Here is a 13,618-nt window from a genome sequence, read left to right as displayed (position 1 = left end):
TGTTGAATATTTTTCTGTATCCATCTGTTGTCTAATGAAAATCTAGTTTAATTGGGAAAAGCCAAAAGATGGGTTATTTATATCAGAATTGCTCATCATGAATTGCTCATCATGAGGACTGATAAAACAAATTAGTTTTTTGTGTAAAGGTAATTAGTACTAGTCATTTGTTACATTTTAATATTTTTTAAATATATTTTTTTTATTATAAGACTCAATATGAAAAGAAAACAAATTAATTTGTACCAAAAACTATAGAACTTCTGGATACTTTTTTATATCGTTTTGAGAAAATAATTCTTTGGAAAAAAATCAAACTTTGTTTACCCTTCTCCTTTCTCACGGAAATATTAAGAAAGTGTAATTGTTATTAAAAATACATAATTCATTAATTTATTTTTATTTGATTTTCTTCTGCCTTTGTGATAATATACAAACTGCATGATTGAAAATAATATATGCCTATAACCAGAGATATAAAAAATTTCATCATTCCAACACATTTAATATAATTTATTTGCTTTGCAATCAAAAACAGTTTGGTATAATCTATTTCGTTTTCATAGTAACATGAAACACTGAATAAGCCACGTGACTCTCCAATTAGAAAGAACATCCTTGAAAATTACATTTCGAGCAGCTTGTTGAATATTTATTCAGATCATGCTGTCAAAAATGTAAACCAGTTTATTAAACAAATCATAAATTCTAGAGTAGCTGGTGTATATAAATGAGATTAAGTATAGGAGAATGGTATGTTGAAAGGAGAGTAAGTTTATTCCATTATCAATTTATTTTTCAGTCACTTGCGTGCTCATGATCTGTGGTCAAAAAATTATAATCACAAAGTTTTAGTGACTAGTATGATACACAGGAAAAAGACAAGTTGGAAGAAATTACATTTTGGTGTCCACCTATTATTTTTCACGAGGCGATCATTCTTAAAAAAAGAATTTTTTGTTGTATTAACAAATGTAACAATGCAAAACTAACAAAATTTATCAATAACTTCAACAATGCACTTGAAATATCTGGAAGTACAATAGACAAATTTATTAAAAAATTCACTGGCTGGTAAATTTTCAAAAAGCATTTTTTCTTGTTTGGTAACGAGGGAGGCATTTGAGGCGTTATACTTCTAAATGCCCATAGAATGGTAATTTTCAAGAGATCTGGGGCTGTTGTCCTTTCCTCAACATATCCCAAAATGAAATGTTCTATTAAGTAACTAAGAACGTCTCTGGTATAATGGTGTTCTATCTTTTTGGGAACAAATTCGCTGTAAAACCGCTAAAGATAATCGTCGATTTCATTTATAAGGAAACTCAAATGTCTGACCTGTTTATTGAACTTGACCAAAATTGACCCTAATATCGTTCACAATAATACCAGTCTAGATTTCGACCCGAAATCTTTCTTGAAAATTGCCTTCTCTCATTGGATGTTGCTTTTTTTTTGGTTACAGTACCACATGTTTTACTTATTAAACATACCATTATTCTTTAATCTTGATTGGTGGCAAAATAAAAAGAAGTTTGAAAAATTTATGTTGAGCTTATGATGTTGAAGCAGCCAATCATAAAACATTGCCCATCTAATGCCACCAATAGTATACACACAGGAAAACCTTTATTAAAGGACCGTCTGTGAAGAGAACCACAGAATAAAATAGGGGTGTAAAACGGAGAACTCAACAGTAAGCAATGCAAGGAAGGGACAGAAATAGCTCGTCATATTTAAGATGGCCGCGAGTGGCAACTATAATTCCGATAAATTGAGGAAAATGTGCAAATATTGTAAGAAAAATACAATTTCCGGACTAGTGTATGAAATGTGATGCAGTCTATCTGCAGATAGAGCAAAAACTTGCTCTGATAAGAAACTTAAAGAAAACTACTTGGCTGAAGATCAGGCTCCAATTGAAATTTTGAAATTTTTATCAATAATCTAGAAGCCATTTTTGAAAAATTTCTGAATAATGATCAACAGGTTATATTACTGGGTGATTTTTTTACTGATTTCAAAGGAAGTTCTTCATTATTAGATGATTTCCCATATTTGACAAGTTCTAATGGTATCTCTATTACAATTGATGATTTTACTAGAATATCTGCTCATAAATCTAGCTGTCTCGATAATATTCTTACCAATTTTAACTCAAGTATTTTCAAATGCGGAGTATAAGAACCTTGTCTTTCTGATAATGTAGGACATTAAACATATAGTTATTAATGGAAAATATAACCAGTTACCCACAGAGATGCCGGATTAAAAGTACTCAAAGTACTGGCAAGTTTTCAAGTTAAATTGAGATGTTGACTTCCTAGCTTCTCTTTAAATCACTTCCCTTCACGACCTGGGAGAAGACATTTTCCATTAAAAAAAAACTAAATTTACAACAACAAAGCCTGTAGTTTGGTTCAACAATTAACTCAGAGCACAGGGAGATACAGATCTCTGATTCATCAAAACTTTCACAGGAGATTAATGTGTACAGAGATCTCAAAAAAGAATGTAATAACTCACTGTAACTAAACGAGCAGCATATGATAATTACCATTTGTTAACTATTGAACTTTGAAAACTCCCCTGTTGTCTCTCCTTCTTTTTTCATGCATCCTGTAACATCATCCAATATTGGATATGCCATTACATCGGTAAAAAATTTCTCATGTCCAGATTCTCACGATTTCATTAGTCAAGTCTTGAAAGCAGTCAGTGATATAACAATCTGATCAATTATTTGATGTTTGTAACAGGAAAGTTTCCTGATATCTTCAAATTTCCCAAAATAATTACTGTTTTTAAAAAGGGCAGTAGGGCTGAAATTGGGTATCACGCAATTTATAAATTGTATAATATTCTTCCTAGTGAATTGAAAGAATTGACAATGTTCTATTTCAAAAAATTCATTGAATCTTTTCTAGAATTCGAGAATTCCTTTTATTCATTAAAGGAATATGAAGAGTGTATCAAACGAAGGGCTGTGGTTTTGATGGATACCTACTGAAGTCATGATAAGTTTATTATTGCTCTGTTTATTATTATTATCATTCATTTTAACATGTGAACTATTTTAAATGTGTTACTCGACCATACTTTTATTGAAATTTTCATTTTGTGACTTGCTATAGTTATGCAGCTGTGTATAATGTTGTCAAATAAACTATTCTATTCTATTTTATTATTTTATGGGAATGTGAGGTTTTGGATCATAAGAAGTAAAAAATTTATGGATATTCTCCAAATAAATAAGTTTCAACTTATTCACTTTTCTCCATTGAGTACACATTTCTTCGACGAAAAATTGAACTAAAATTTAACGAAAATTAAAAACCTTTTACTGTCTGCCCATAAAGCTTATTACCTGTCAATACTTCTGTTTGGCTAGCCAAGGCACACTTGACGGAAGTAAATATATTATTATCCATTTTTTTTTCTTATTAATTTTTTTGTTATGAACCAATAGAAAATCAATTAGTATTGGTAAATTTGACAAAAAATTCCTTTTTCGGAATTGCTTATCAATAAATGGTCGCCAACGTGTCTTATTTCACTTTATCATTCTAGTCACTAAAACTTTGTGATTGTAACTTTGTGGCATCACCTGAGGCCTCATAATTTATTTGTGATCATGGCCACGTAGATTCAATATTAAAAGTGACTCATAAGAAATGAAGTTTAAGACTACTTCATTCACTTTTTTTTAAATAACACATTCTGATCCAGAATTATCTCAGAAATAAAAAATGTTCCGTTCAAAATCAGAGCCCTTTCCAGTGAAACCAGAAGTGACCAGGAAGTGAAAAATGTGCGAAAACTCTCCTCTTCGTACCATTTATGTACTCATTTTGATAAACCTAATATTCCAGAAGTTATGACTTTTCTAATAGATTTGTTGACACCCGTTATAGTGATGGTCTCAAAACTATGAGTGAACCCTTATATACTATTAATTATTCAGGACATACCCTGAAATGTAATGTAAGGAGGAATCATTTTCAGAAGTTCTGTAGGATTCTGTAATTCATGTCAAATAAGAATCCATATCTAACATATTTACTTTTCCCAATATAGTAAAATATTTATTGACACATATTTCATCACTCAATTTAACAGCATCAGAATAAGATCGTGCTTCAAGAAATATTTCCCAATTTTGTTCCTTCCTGAGAAGTAACTTTTCTGCGATTTATTCTCTGTCATTTAATTCATATCTACGGAAATATACGTATATGTTTATTTTGTCACCAATTGCACATTATATCGCTTCAAGGTACAAATATATTATAATAAAACCATATTTTTCACTATATTTATTAAACCATATATGTATAAACAGTATGTAACTAAAATAAATATTTTTCATGTTTGTCTCATCTTAACAGTTATAAATAAAGACTTTAAGACCAAAAGTAAATAGTTTTTCAAGGAAAGATGCAAAGTTCTTATGACTGAGCTTTGTCTTCAGACTTCTCCCGTCATCATTTCCATGAATTCTGAAAAGAAAAATACACAAATTATGGCTTTTAAACTAAAACCGTTACTTGAAATGTCAAGATGTAATATAAATAGGTATAACGATAGGTGATTCATTCATTTTGAAATATTGAATGTGGAAGAAAAACCTAAATTATGAAGAGGAAGTTTTCTTGCATATATAACGTTGGATTGATTGTGTGACGTTTTTATGATTAGATTTCATTGAATTTTTCGAGATTGGTACCTTCGGGAGTCTGTACTTTTGAAGATGACAATCCCTCGTGTCGGTGAAACGTTAAAAAAGGAAGGTCAACAATATATAAAAATGAGTCATATGGTTAAATTGGAAATCCATCGAAAATAATGAAGTGTTACTAGGTAGGTACATTAATTTTATCATGTGAATATGAAGTTTCTAGTCAACCATCAAGTTTTTCTAGTGACTTAGTTTCATTAAGTAAAAACCTTACCATCAAAATCAACTGTTCCTGATCCATCAGTATCGATTTCTTCAATCATCATGTCCAATTCTTTATCTGTGAGTTGATCATCCAATTCTCTCAGAATTTCTTTGAGGCAGGTGGTGGGGATGTAACCATTTCCTGTAAAAACGATGTTATTATGGTTATAAGTATATTTCAATTTTGCTTTCAGTTCAGATATTTACATATATAGTTTCATGAAAAAGGTATTTATTTTGAGACAGATTGAATGGATTTTTATTCTTCAATTCTACTTGGATATGAAATTTCGAAAGAAAAGAAAAATTCCATTTACTCTTCAGTGTTGAGGAAAAAACAACCGTACATTTGAAAGTAGAGGGTTCAGAGGTATCCAGACCAACCTAACATTAAAAGCTGATTTTTTAGGTCTTGTTGAACTTTGCAAGTTATACCACTACTTGCTCCACCTTACCTTTACCATCTATGATTTGCAAATTACATATTCATATGAGTGTACGAATTGTCTTTTTAAAAGTGAATATTTTAATTTGAAATCATGATCAATTTGCAATGATATTCTAGATAAGTGAAAACTTCGAAATTGTTTACAATAAAAAAAGTAGTTTTTGGCAGTATTTCACATTTGGTTGAATCCACGAGAAAAAAAAATAATAGAACATTTCAAACATTCTGTGAAAAAACGCGGAGGGTGATCCTACTCCATTCAAAATGGATAACTTTGCTTTCTGAGTTTTTTCTTATCACTTTCTGATATTAGTAAATTCATAGTAGAATTAAAATATTCTAATTATTTTTTGACCTTATGAACCCTCTTGTGTTATTATGTCAATGCAGAATTGAAAATGAAAGTAATTTTGCCAAAACAATTCCAAATATATATAATTATAATTTATAAAAATCCTGCTTCAGATGCAAATATACTGTTATTTATATGTCATTGTCTATTTACCTTCTTTGTCATATAACCTGAATGCCTCTTTAAGTTCTTTCTGCATGGCTTCATCATCCTCCTCAACGATGAATTTGGCAGCTAGTGTTACAAATTCCTCGAATTCTAGGCGCCCAGATTCTGTTGAAAAAATTTATAGCAATATAGGTCTCACATGTTATTTCATTTGAACAAGTGCCAAGAATACATCAGTGAATTAATAGCTCCATTCAGAAAAATAATTGACACCTGTTAGTGGACACGAAACAAATTCAGCCTGACATAACAAATTATAGATGAGTGGGAAAAATTTTTTGGATCTTTCTCGGACTTGATTGTCTTTTTCTTATTCGATATCACCATAAACATTTTCGTTTTTCATAATTTAGAGAATCATAGGAATCGAATCCATATCTTGTCTATGTAAAAAAAATCAATTATATAATCAAAGTTGTATGGTATTAACCGATACTTGATACAAATCCATAACGTAGTCAAGTAGCACTTCATTGTGAGATTTTTACTGAACAGTTTACAGAACTGGGTGTGCTTAGTCTGTGCAAGCTTTTGTATAGTGTAAAAACGACCTGAAGAAGCTATTGTATGATGAAAAACATGTTTTGGTTTTGTAAACCGTTCTGTGAAATATTAAAATGAAGTGTTACTTGAACATCCTATATTTGTTTTAATGATGTAATGCAGTTTCACTTTTCTCTTCTGGTATATAATGTCACTTTTCCTACGTATGTTTTGAATGTACTATTATTAAAAAAATTGAAGTCATTTATGATAACATCTGCCCTTAAAATAGTTATTATTAATTTGACCATGCATAAAGTACATAGTACAAGTGGCAAGTCATAAAATATGTTAAAATTGTCTTTTTTAAATATAAATAAATATGTTTAGAAAAATGGTACTGAAAGATTATGAAAGTAGTATACATTCAGAGATTGAGAAATTTCTGAACAGAATAGAAGCAACTTTCAGATAGATATCTTGTTTGTTTCTTCAATTTGTCATAGTTATAGATGTCTTTTTGGAAAGGTGGTATTTTGTTTGAAAGGGGTATACAATTGATTTTTTTCAAGTTGTCATTTTGTGTTGTAGAATATTGAGTGTGACTGCTTTTAGAGGATAATTATGATCAATAAATTATTTGGCAGGGTCGTTGAGAGAATTTCAAAAAATACAACATTGCTTAAAATTATACGTACTGTCAGCATCAACTTCCTCAATGAGTTCTTCCAGAATCTTTTTGTCAAAAGGCTGTCCCATAAGACGAAGGATGTCGGATACCATATCGCAAGGAATGCTTCCTGATTTTTGGTTGTCGAAAGCTTCAAAAGCTTTACGGAGTACTGCAAAAATAGGATAAATGAAATTTTAAGTTGTAGGTATGTTATATACAGTGTGATACACTTTTAATAAAGACACTCCTGTATTTTGTCATAGCAAATATTTGATTTTTGATACAGGCATAGACCTTCATGGGCCGCACTTTTGACAGCCTTAAACCCAGCCTACTGCGTTCCTGCGAAAAAGGCGAATTCTCGATATTTTTCTTCGCGTTGATAATACCGAAAAACTTACTCAGAAATCGATTTTGACCCTACATACCGAATTTCAACTCAAAATCAAATTTCATATTCAAGTCCGATTTTCTATTAATGATTCTAAATAAAAAGCTACGAAAATAATAATAAATAATGAATCGTTATGATGTAGGAATTAGAATGAAAAACGTGATCATTACACTAGTAACAAACCAAATACTTTTTATTATATATGCGGAAAATGTGTTGAACAAATGTAGAAAAGTTATATCACGGTGAAAAATATTTTGAGTATTTTGGGATGGTAAATCGTGTGTGGAATATTTTATATTATGGAAAAGTGGTTAAAGCAGTGCCTTTAAATTTGAAACACCAACTATTTAGCGATAACCAAAAAATCATACCGATGACTGTAACTTTTGTAGTGTGAACATAAACGGTTTAAACACTGAAAATCGAGCTGAATGGCAGTACCCAAGTACTAGTTGTGTTCAGCTTCCAGTGCAGCATTTACCCAAAAATATATCTTATCTGACATTTTTAGAACAAGACAATGAACAACCAAGTTCATCACAAAATGATGTTGATTTTGAAGGTATGCCAAATGAGCCAAAGTATTTTTCCCAAAATGAGTTAGATGATCTTGTAAGATATTTAAATTTCTCTAAACAAGCTTCAGAATTGTTGGCATTAAGACTGAAAGAAAACAATTTTGCTCTCGTCAGGTATTAAAATAACTTTTTATTGTGGTAGAGTAAATAAATTACGACGTTATTTTTCTGATGAAAACTGTATTGCATTTTGTACAGACGTTAAAATCTTGTTGATAAAAATGGGGTTGACACAATACGAACCAAACGACTCAAAACGTTACGTAGCCTAAAATGCATTCTGTTACAAAACGGAAATAAATTATTTGGGGTGCCTATTGCCCACAGTACAAAGTTAAAAGAAGAAGATTGAAACATCTCGCTAATTTTGTGTAAAATAAAATGTAATGACTGTAAGTGGCTTTATGTTGATTTAAAAATGGTAAATATTCTCCTTGGTCAACAAAAAGTGGTCATACTAAGTTTCCCTGTTTTTATGTCTTTAGGACAGTAGAGCTGAACAAGAACATTGGGTTAAAAGAAAGTGACCCTTATTAGTAGGTCGTGACAAAATTATCCTTTTCCGCCATTACACATAAAACTGCGCATCGTGAAGCAATTTGTTAAATCGATTTCTAAGTAACCTTTCCAAATAACTCAGTTCGGTATTTCCAAAGTGTAGCAAAATATCAAGAATTTGTCCTTTTCACGGGATCGCAGTGGGCTGTGGTTAAGGCTGTCACTCGGGCTAAGTATTACGAAAAGTGCGGCCTATGAAGGTTCTACCCTTGTATCAAAAATCGAATCTCTGATTACAAAAATGACTAAAATGAAGGAGTGTTTTTTGTATGTGTCGCATTGTATTTGGGATATATTTCAAAGAATTTAAATTAGCTTGAGAAATATAACACCAATTATGAAAGATTCTCTTTTCCTCTGAAAAATATGAAAAATTATTTTTGACGGTTATTATTCTGACGAAAAATACATATTACAAACAAAATGTTAATCAAGGCGCTGTCGTAGGGATATTCAATTTTTCAGTAACAATTTTACTAATTTAAAAACTTATAAAACTCTGTTATTAGTGTCAATATTGCTACATTATTCCTAAAATTATATTATTATCTATTATGTAGGTACTTAGGATGATTTTATAAATTACGGAAAACGTAGATCTATGCAAAATCAACTCTATACATGGAGATCTCGTAAACGGTAAGAGATAGAGAGTAGTTCAGGTTGTGGCAGCTATCAATTTTCGAGAACTATTGAATGTTACTGAAATATCGGCTCTAGCTTTTTTAATTCTGGAAAAACCGAAAATTTCGAAATTTTATTTTTGCTGTATCTTCTTTATTTGCAGATATATATTGCATTTTTCAAAAAATTATTAAATATCTAATCTTAGATACAAGTACCTAATGATTTTCTTTTCTTTAAAAGTGTATTACGAAAAATTGTGTGTAGAGGAAATCTTCAGAAATCAGTATTTATAGTGTTCTTTTTTATTTAAAAAGGTGCATTCAATTTCCATTAAATAATATTTTAATAACAGTAAAGGAAAAGTAAACGGAAAGAACAATGCTGAATGCATGAAATTATTTAGAATGTATAAAAAATCCATAAAAAACGATACGTTGCTGCTTTTAATATAATTTTTAGTATTAGAAAACTGGTCGAAAAAAATTGATTTATTTATAACAAATTATGTATCTAATAAATCTTTTTTGAGTCTCTATACAGATTTCAGGTATCTCAATATAGTTTTCGAAATATTTGCGAAAAACCAAACAACATTTCTTAACTCAATTTTTTCCGGGCCTTTTTCAAAAAAGTTTCATAGGGTTTTTGGATGTCAATTCTTGATAACAATTTTCGGTGTTGGAGGTTAGGTTTTCAATAAAATATCACTTGTGATACACCAACAGAAAACGAATTTCGATAGTTTGTCCGTTTTCTGTAATTTTTCATTCACAGAATATTTTCAGGATCAATAATTTCATTGACCCAATGGATACATTATTTAACTTAATTGGAACTTGATTTGTTGCTTACGGATTATGTATTCCATTAGGAACGTTTCGAGAAATAAAAAAGTTGATATCCTTTTTGAATGACATCGCTAAAAATTTTTCAAAACCATATCTTTGGATCATCTTCCCCGAGTCTATCCTAAACCGTCGATTTCTCCATATTTACAAAAGAACTTTTTTGCAGTTAGTTGAAGCACGACTCGAGAAAAGTGTTACAACTCTAGTGAGTAAGAGTTTTCGTAGGAATATTCCATTAGCTACATTGTGAGAGATTCATGAACATATTAAAAATTTGTCTAACCTCATTTCTGTGTCGCATTAAATCCTGCTGAAAATAATTTCAACTAGATTATATTCTATAAGGATTCAGCTGTTTCAAGCAAAGAAAACTATCTATAATATATAAGTTGAGTAATTTAGTTAAGGTGGATGATTCTCAAAGCAAATTTTGTCGAAGGAATCCGCGGAAGATTCAACAGTTCAATCTTCCTCTTGAATATGATGATCACTTGGTGATCGAAACACGTGTCGAGGTGTTGAAAGTAACGATTAGGTGTTAGGAAAAAACTCCAGTAATATTTGTTACTACACCAAGGGTTCCAAACAGTGCATCATAAAAACTGACAGATGAGGTAAACATTCATATCTAAGATGCTTCAATAATCAAAACAGATTTGTTACATTTCTTAGTCGTAGCTATTAAATTCACTGAAATTAAAAGGAAAATCATTAAATTATTTCGTTTTCTGGCAAACTGCGATCAATGAAATAAAGATATTTAGAATTTTTTGATACATGGTATAATTATCGCTTGATGAATTTATTTCACACTTGCTCCCAATTTTTCATTCGCCTTGATGAACCTTTCGAGTCCGTTCTCGTTGCTTAGCGCTTTATAATTTTAGAATGGAGTATTTATGGGGAAATATATAAATGTGGGAGACTGGTTTAATTCTAGAGTCCTATGTTTATATATTTTGCTTTCAAAAATAGACAGCTACTGAAATATATCGAGCTTCAAGATGTCGCAGAGGTGGATACTGAATGGCTTCGAATTTCGTGAACTTCCGTAGAATTTTATTAAGTCAATACATTTTGAAATTCATTGAAATTTATTCATTATTGCTTTTCTACCAAGGGCACTGAGAGAGAAAATAGTTTCCTTTGCTAAACTCATATGAAGCCTTTGACAGGTATTAATAGTATAGCACTATTCGACTCTTGTTGCCCATAACATTGGAAAAACATATACACCTTTATTTCACCGTAGAGTATATTTCCTGCAAAGATTCGGCAAATCCGAGTATTTATTTTTGTAGTTTCTTCGTTGAAGTTGAAGAAATCTAGAAATATAACTATAAGTAGATGGAATAATGTCAAAGTTTCAAACATTTATTTTCGATGATATCTCCGAATTATAGATACGATAAAATGTGTTATCTTTTTTGTTTGATAAAATTCATTGTCATAACAATTTTGGGATATTTACAGTTATTATTCCATTTACTATTACAATCAAAAATCTCCAGTTTTTTTCGTAAAAGTCACCGTTTTCAAATACGAATTCAATTCAAAGTTATAGTAAAATGATATATAGTCTTTGATATTTTTTTTTATAAAATACTATACAAAAAAGGTTTCTTCTAATTTTTTTTTCATTATAGGGTGATTTATTGACCTGTTACGTATTTTATATCACTTTCATGGTCAAATTTTGTCTTGATATCCTAATTATTAAGGAACGTGTTACAGAAATCAAAGTTAAGAAAAACTTTTGTTATGAATTCGTGTTTATTTGTAAAAAAAAGGCAATGGACATATTATAAATTGACGGCTGAAATTTTTGAAAACTGTTCTCTACAAAAGACAGTAAATTCCGATGACTTTGAAAAGAGTGATTCACACGAAAAAATAAAAATACCTTTTTGGTAGAGAATTTCCTTTTTAACAAAAAAGGTAATGGCCCATTTTATCGTGTTATCTTTATTTAAGGAGATATTGAGAAAATCAAATTTTGAAACTTTGACATCGAATTAAAAACGTTTCTCACAGATTTTCTGAGATTCTCCATGCGTTGTTCTCTACTATAACACATATGCCTAACAGGAAATTCAGTTGTTTATAAGACAATAAGAAGAGCCTCTTTTTCATCGTGCAATAATCCTGAATTATCTATAAATTTTTCCAGATGTATGCAGTTTTGAAAATGAAACAATTGTAAATTTAGGGAATTTTGATTTATAATCTCTTCATGGGCTGCGTTGTTTCTTGGTGGAAAAATACTTTTTCATTCAGAATATCAACTTACCAGCGATTTGTTCTGGGGGGAGTTCATCCTGAAAAAAACGGTTATTATTATTTCCTGTTTTTCATTGATAATTATTGTATGTGTGAATTTTATCAACTGAAAACACTTTTCATGTATGTTTTTTGAAAGAGTGTTACTTCCCTCAAAATCTCTCGAAAAAATGGAAGAAAAAAATGTTTCCAAGCTCACCTTGTTAGGGTATATATATATTATAGTATAGTAAAAAAATAAAATCAAATCGTATGTATAAAGTTGTAGGGGGATAGACAAAAGTGTTTTCACAATTTAATTAAATTTGTGGATGTTTTTCATTGTCTTTCTCATAGAAAGACAATGAAACTTCAGTTTTGACGTGAGAAAACATTGAACTTGTATTATAATAATTTATTAGGTACTAGGTCAAAACTGACTTCAAAATCAAATGAAAGTCTATATTGTTTAAAATTAAAATTATTTCATTTAAAATAAATATGAATATATTCATTACTACACTAAAGGTTCCAAAGAGTGCATTACATGAAATGAATATGTCCCTAAATCAATTTGATGAGCAACACAACAGAGAAAAATATTTTTTGTTTATATACAATCTTGTTTTCTCTCAGGCAAATACTGCCATTTGAATTGTTTTTTTTAAATTGTCGGTACTTAATAGGTTTCATATGGAATTTCAAAAAACTAATTATTCATTTTTTTTTCAATCACTGGAGTATGTAAAGGTTATGTCATTTTCAAAATGTAAAAACTTCTGTGATCATAATACTCAAAATTGGAATCGCACTGTGAAAAATAATTCACTAGGCAAACTGCCCACAAAGTCAAACACTGCACAAACAAAATAAACACTACAATATATGAATATGTAAATGTACCATTTTGATGTATGATTATATGACCAATATAATATCCTCAGCTGAGACAAGAGTCGTAGAAGAACTGAATTCTTTGCGCGAGCCATCCTTATTATTACTTCCAGCAGTGTTATAGTGGATTTCTAGCTTTCCTCCCATAATTTCTAATAAATTTTCATCTCGTATTGCTTCCCACACAGCACGCTGTCTGAAAACGTTACGCAGCCAATGGGAATATTTGAAAACAGTAGCAAATTCGAGCATTCATTATTTTTAGAATATAGTTGAAAGTTAAACAAACGCTGTAGTGTGCTTTCCACTATTTATTTTATTTGACTGGTGCCTTTGATGAATATTAAATTTTACCTCTCTTCAAAACTTTTCTATCTGAATTTTTTCTGTG

At 30.2% G+C, this 13,618-nt stretch overlaps 2 protein-coding genes across 3 annotated transcripts in view; both read right to left on the bottom strand.

The window, feature by feature from the left end:
• Nucleotides 1-4,301: 4,301 nt before the first annotated feature.
• Nucleotides 4,302-13,618, bottom strand: part of TpnC73F (Troponin C at 73F) — a 30,063-nt gene continuing 20,746 nt past the window's right edge. The window contains exons 1-6 of one of the 2 annotated variants that reach the window (XM_074175371.1): nucleotides 13,237-13,364; nucleotides 12,365-12,392; nucleotides 7,092-7,235; nucleotides 5,896-6,015; nucleotides 4,953-5,084; nucleotides 4,302-4,499 (exon numbers count right to left, since the gene is read on the bottom strand). In XM_074175371.1, coding sequence (XP_074031472.1) covers nucleotides 4,468-4,499; nucleotides 4,953-5,084; nucleotides 5,896-6,015; nucleotides 7,092-7,235; nucleotides 12,365-12,392; nucleotides 13,237-13,239 — 459 coding nt within the window. In that variant the 5' untranslated portion in view covers nucleotides 13,240-13,364 and the 3' untranslated portion in view covers nucleotides 4,302-4,467. Of the gene's footprint in view, nucleotides 4,500-4,952; nucleotides 5,085-5,895; nucleotides 6,016-7,091; nucleotides 7,236-12,364; nucleotides 12,393-13,236; nucleotides 13,365-13,618 lie in introns of those variants that run through there. The other variant, XM_074175370.1, reaches the window with a different exon arrangement.
• The window catches only part of LOC111502746 (annexin B11-like), a 129,069-nt gene continuing 125,653 nt past the window's right edge, over nucleotides 10,203-13,618 (bottom strand). The window contains exon 8 of the transcript XR_012465453.1: nucleotides 10,203-10,213. The gene's annotated coding sequence lies outside the window, so the exon portion shown is untranslated. The remainder of the gene's footprint in view (nucleotides 10,214-13,618) is intronic.

Source organism: Leptinotarsa decemlineata, unplaced genomic scaffold, assembly GCF_025532065.1.
Source record: "Leptinotarsa decemlineata unplaced genomic scaffold, Ldec_3_MD MMD2_tig00001019_RagTag_RagTag, whole genome shotgun sequence".
In the NCBI taxonomy this organism is placed as follows: domain Eukaryota; kingdom Metazoa; phylum Arthropoda; class Insecta; order Coleoptera; family Chrysomelidae; genus Leptinotarsa; species Leptinotarsa decemlineata.
The sequence above is the reverse complement of the archived record's forward strand: the minus strand, read 5'-3'. Positions and strand labels throughout refer to the sequence as shown.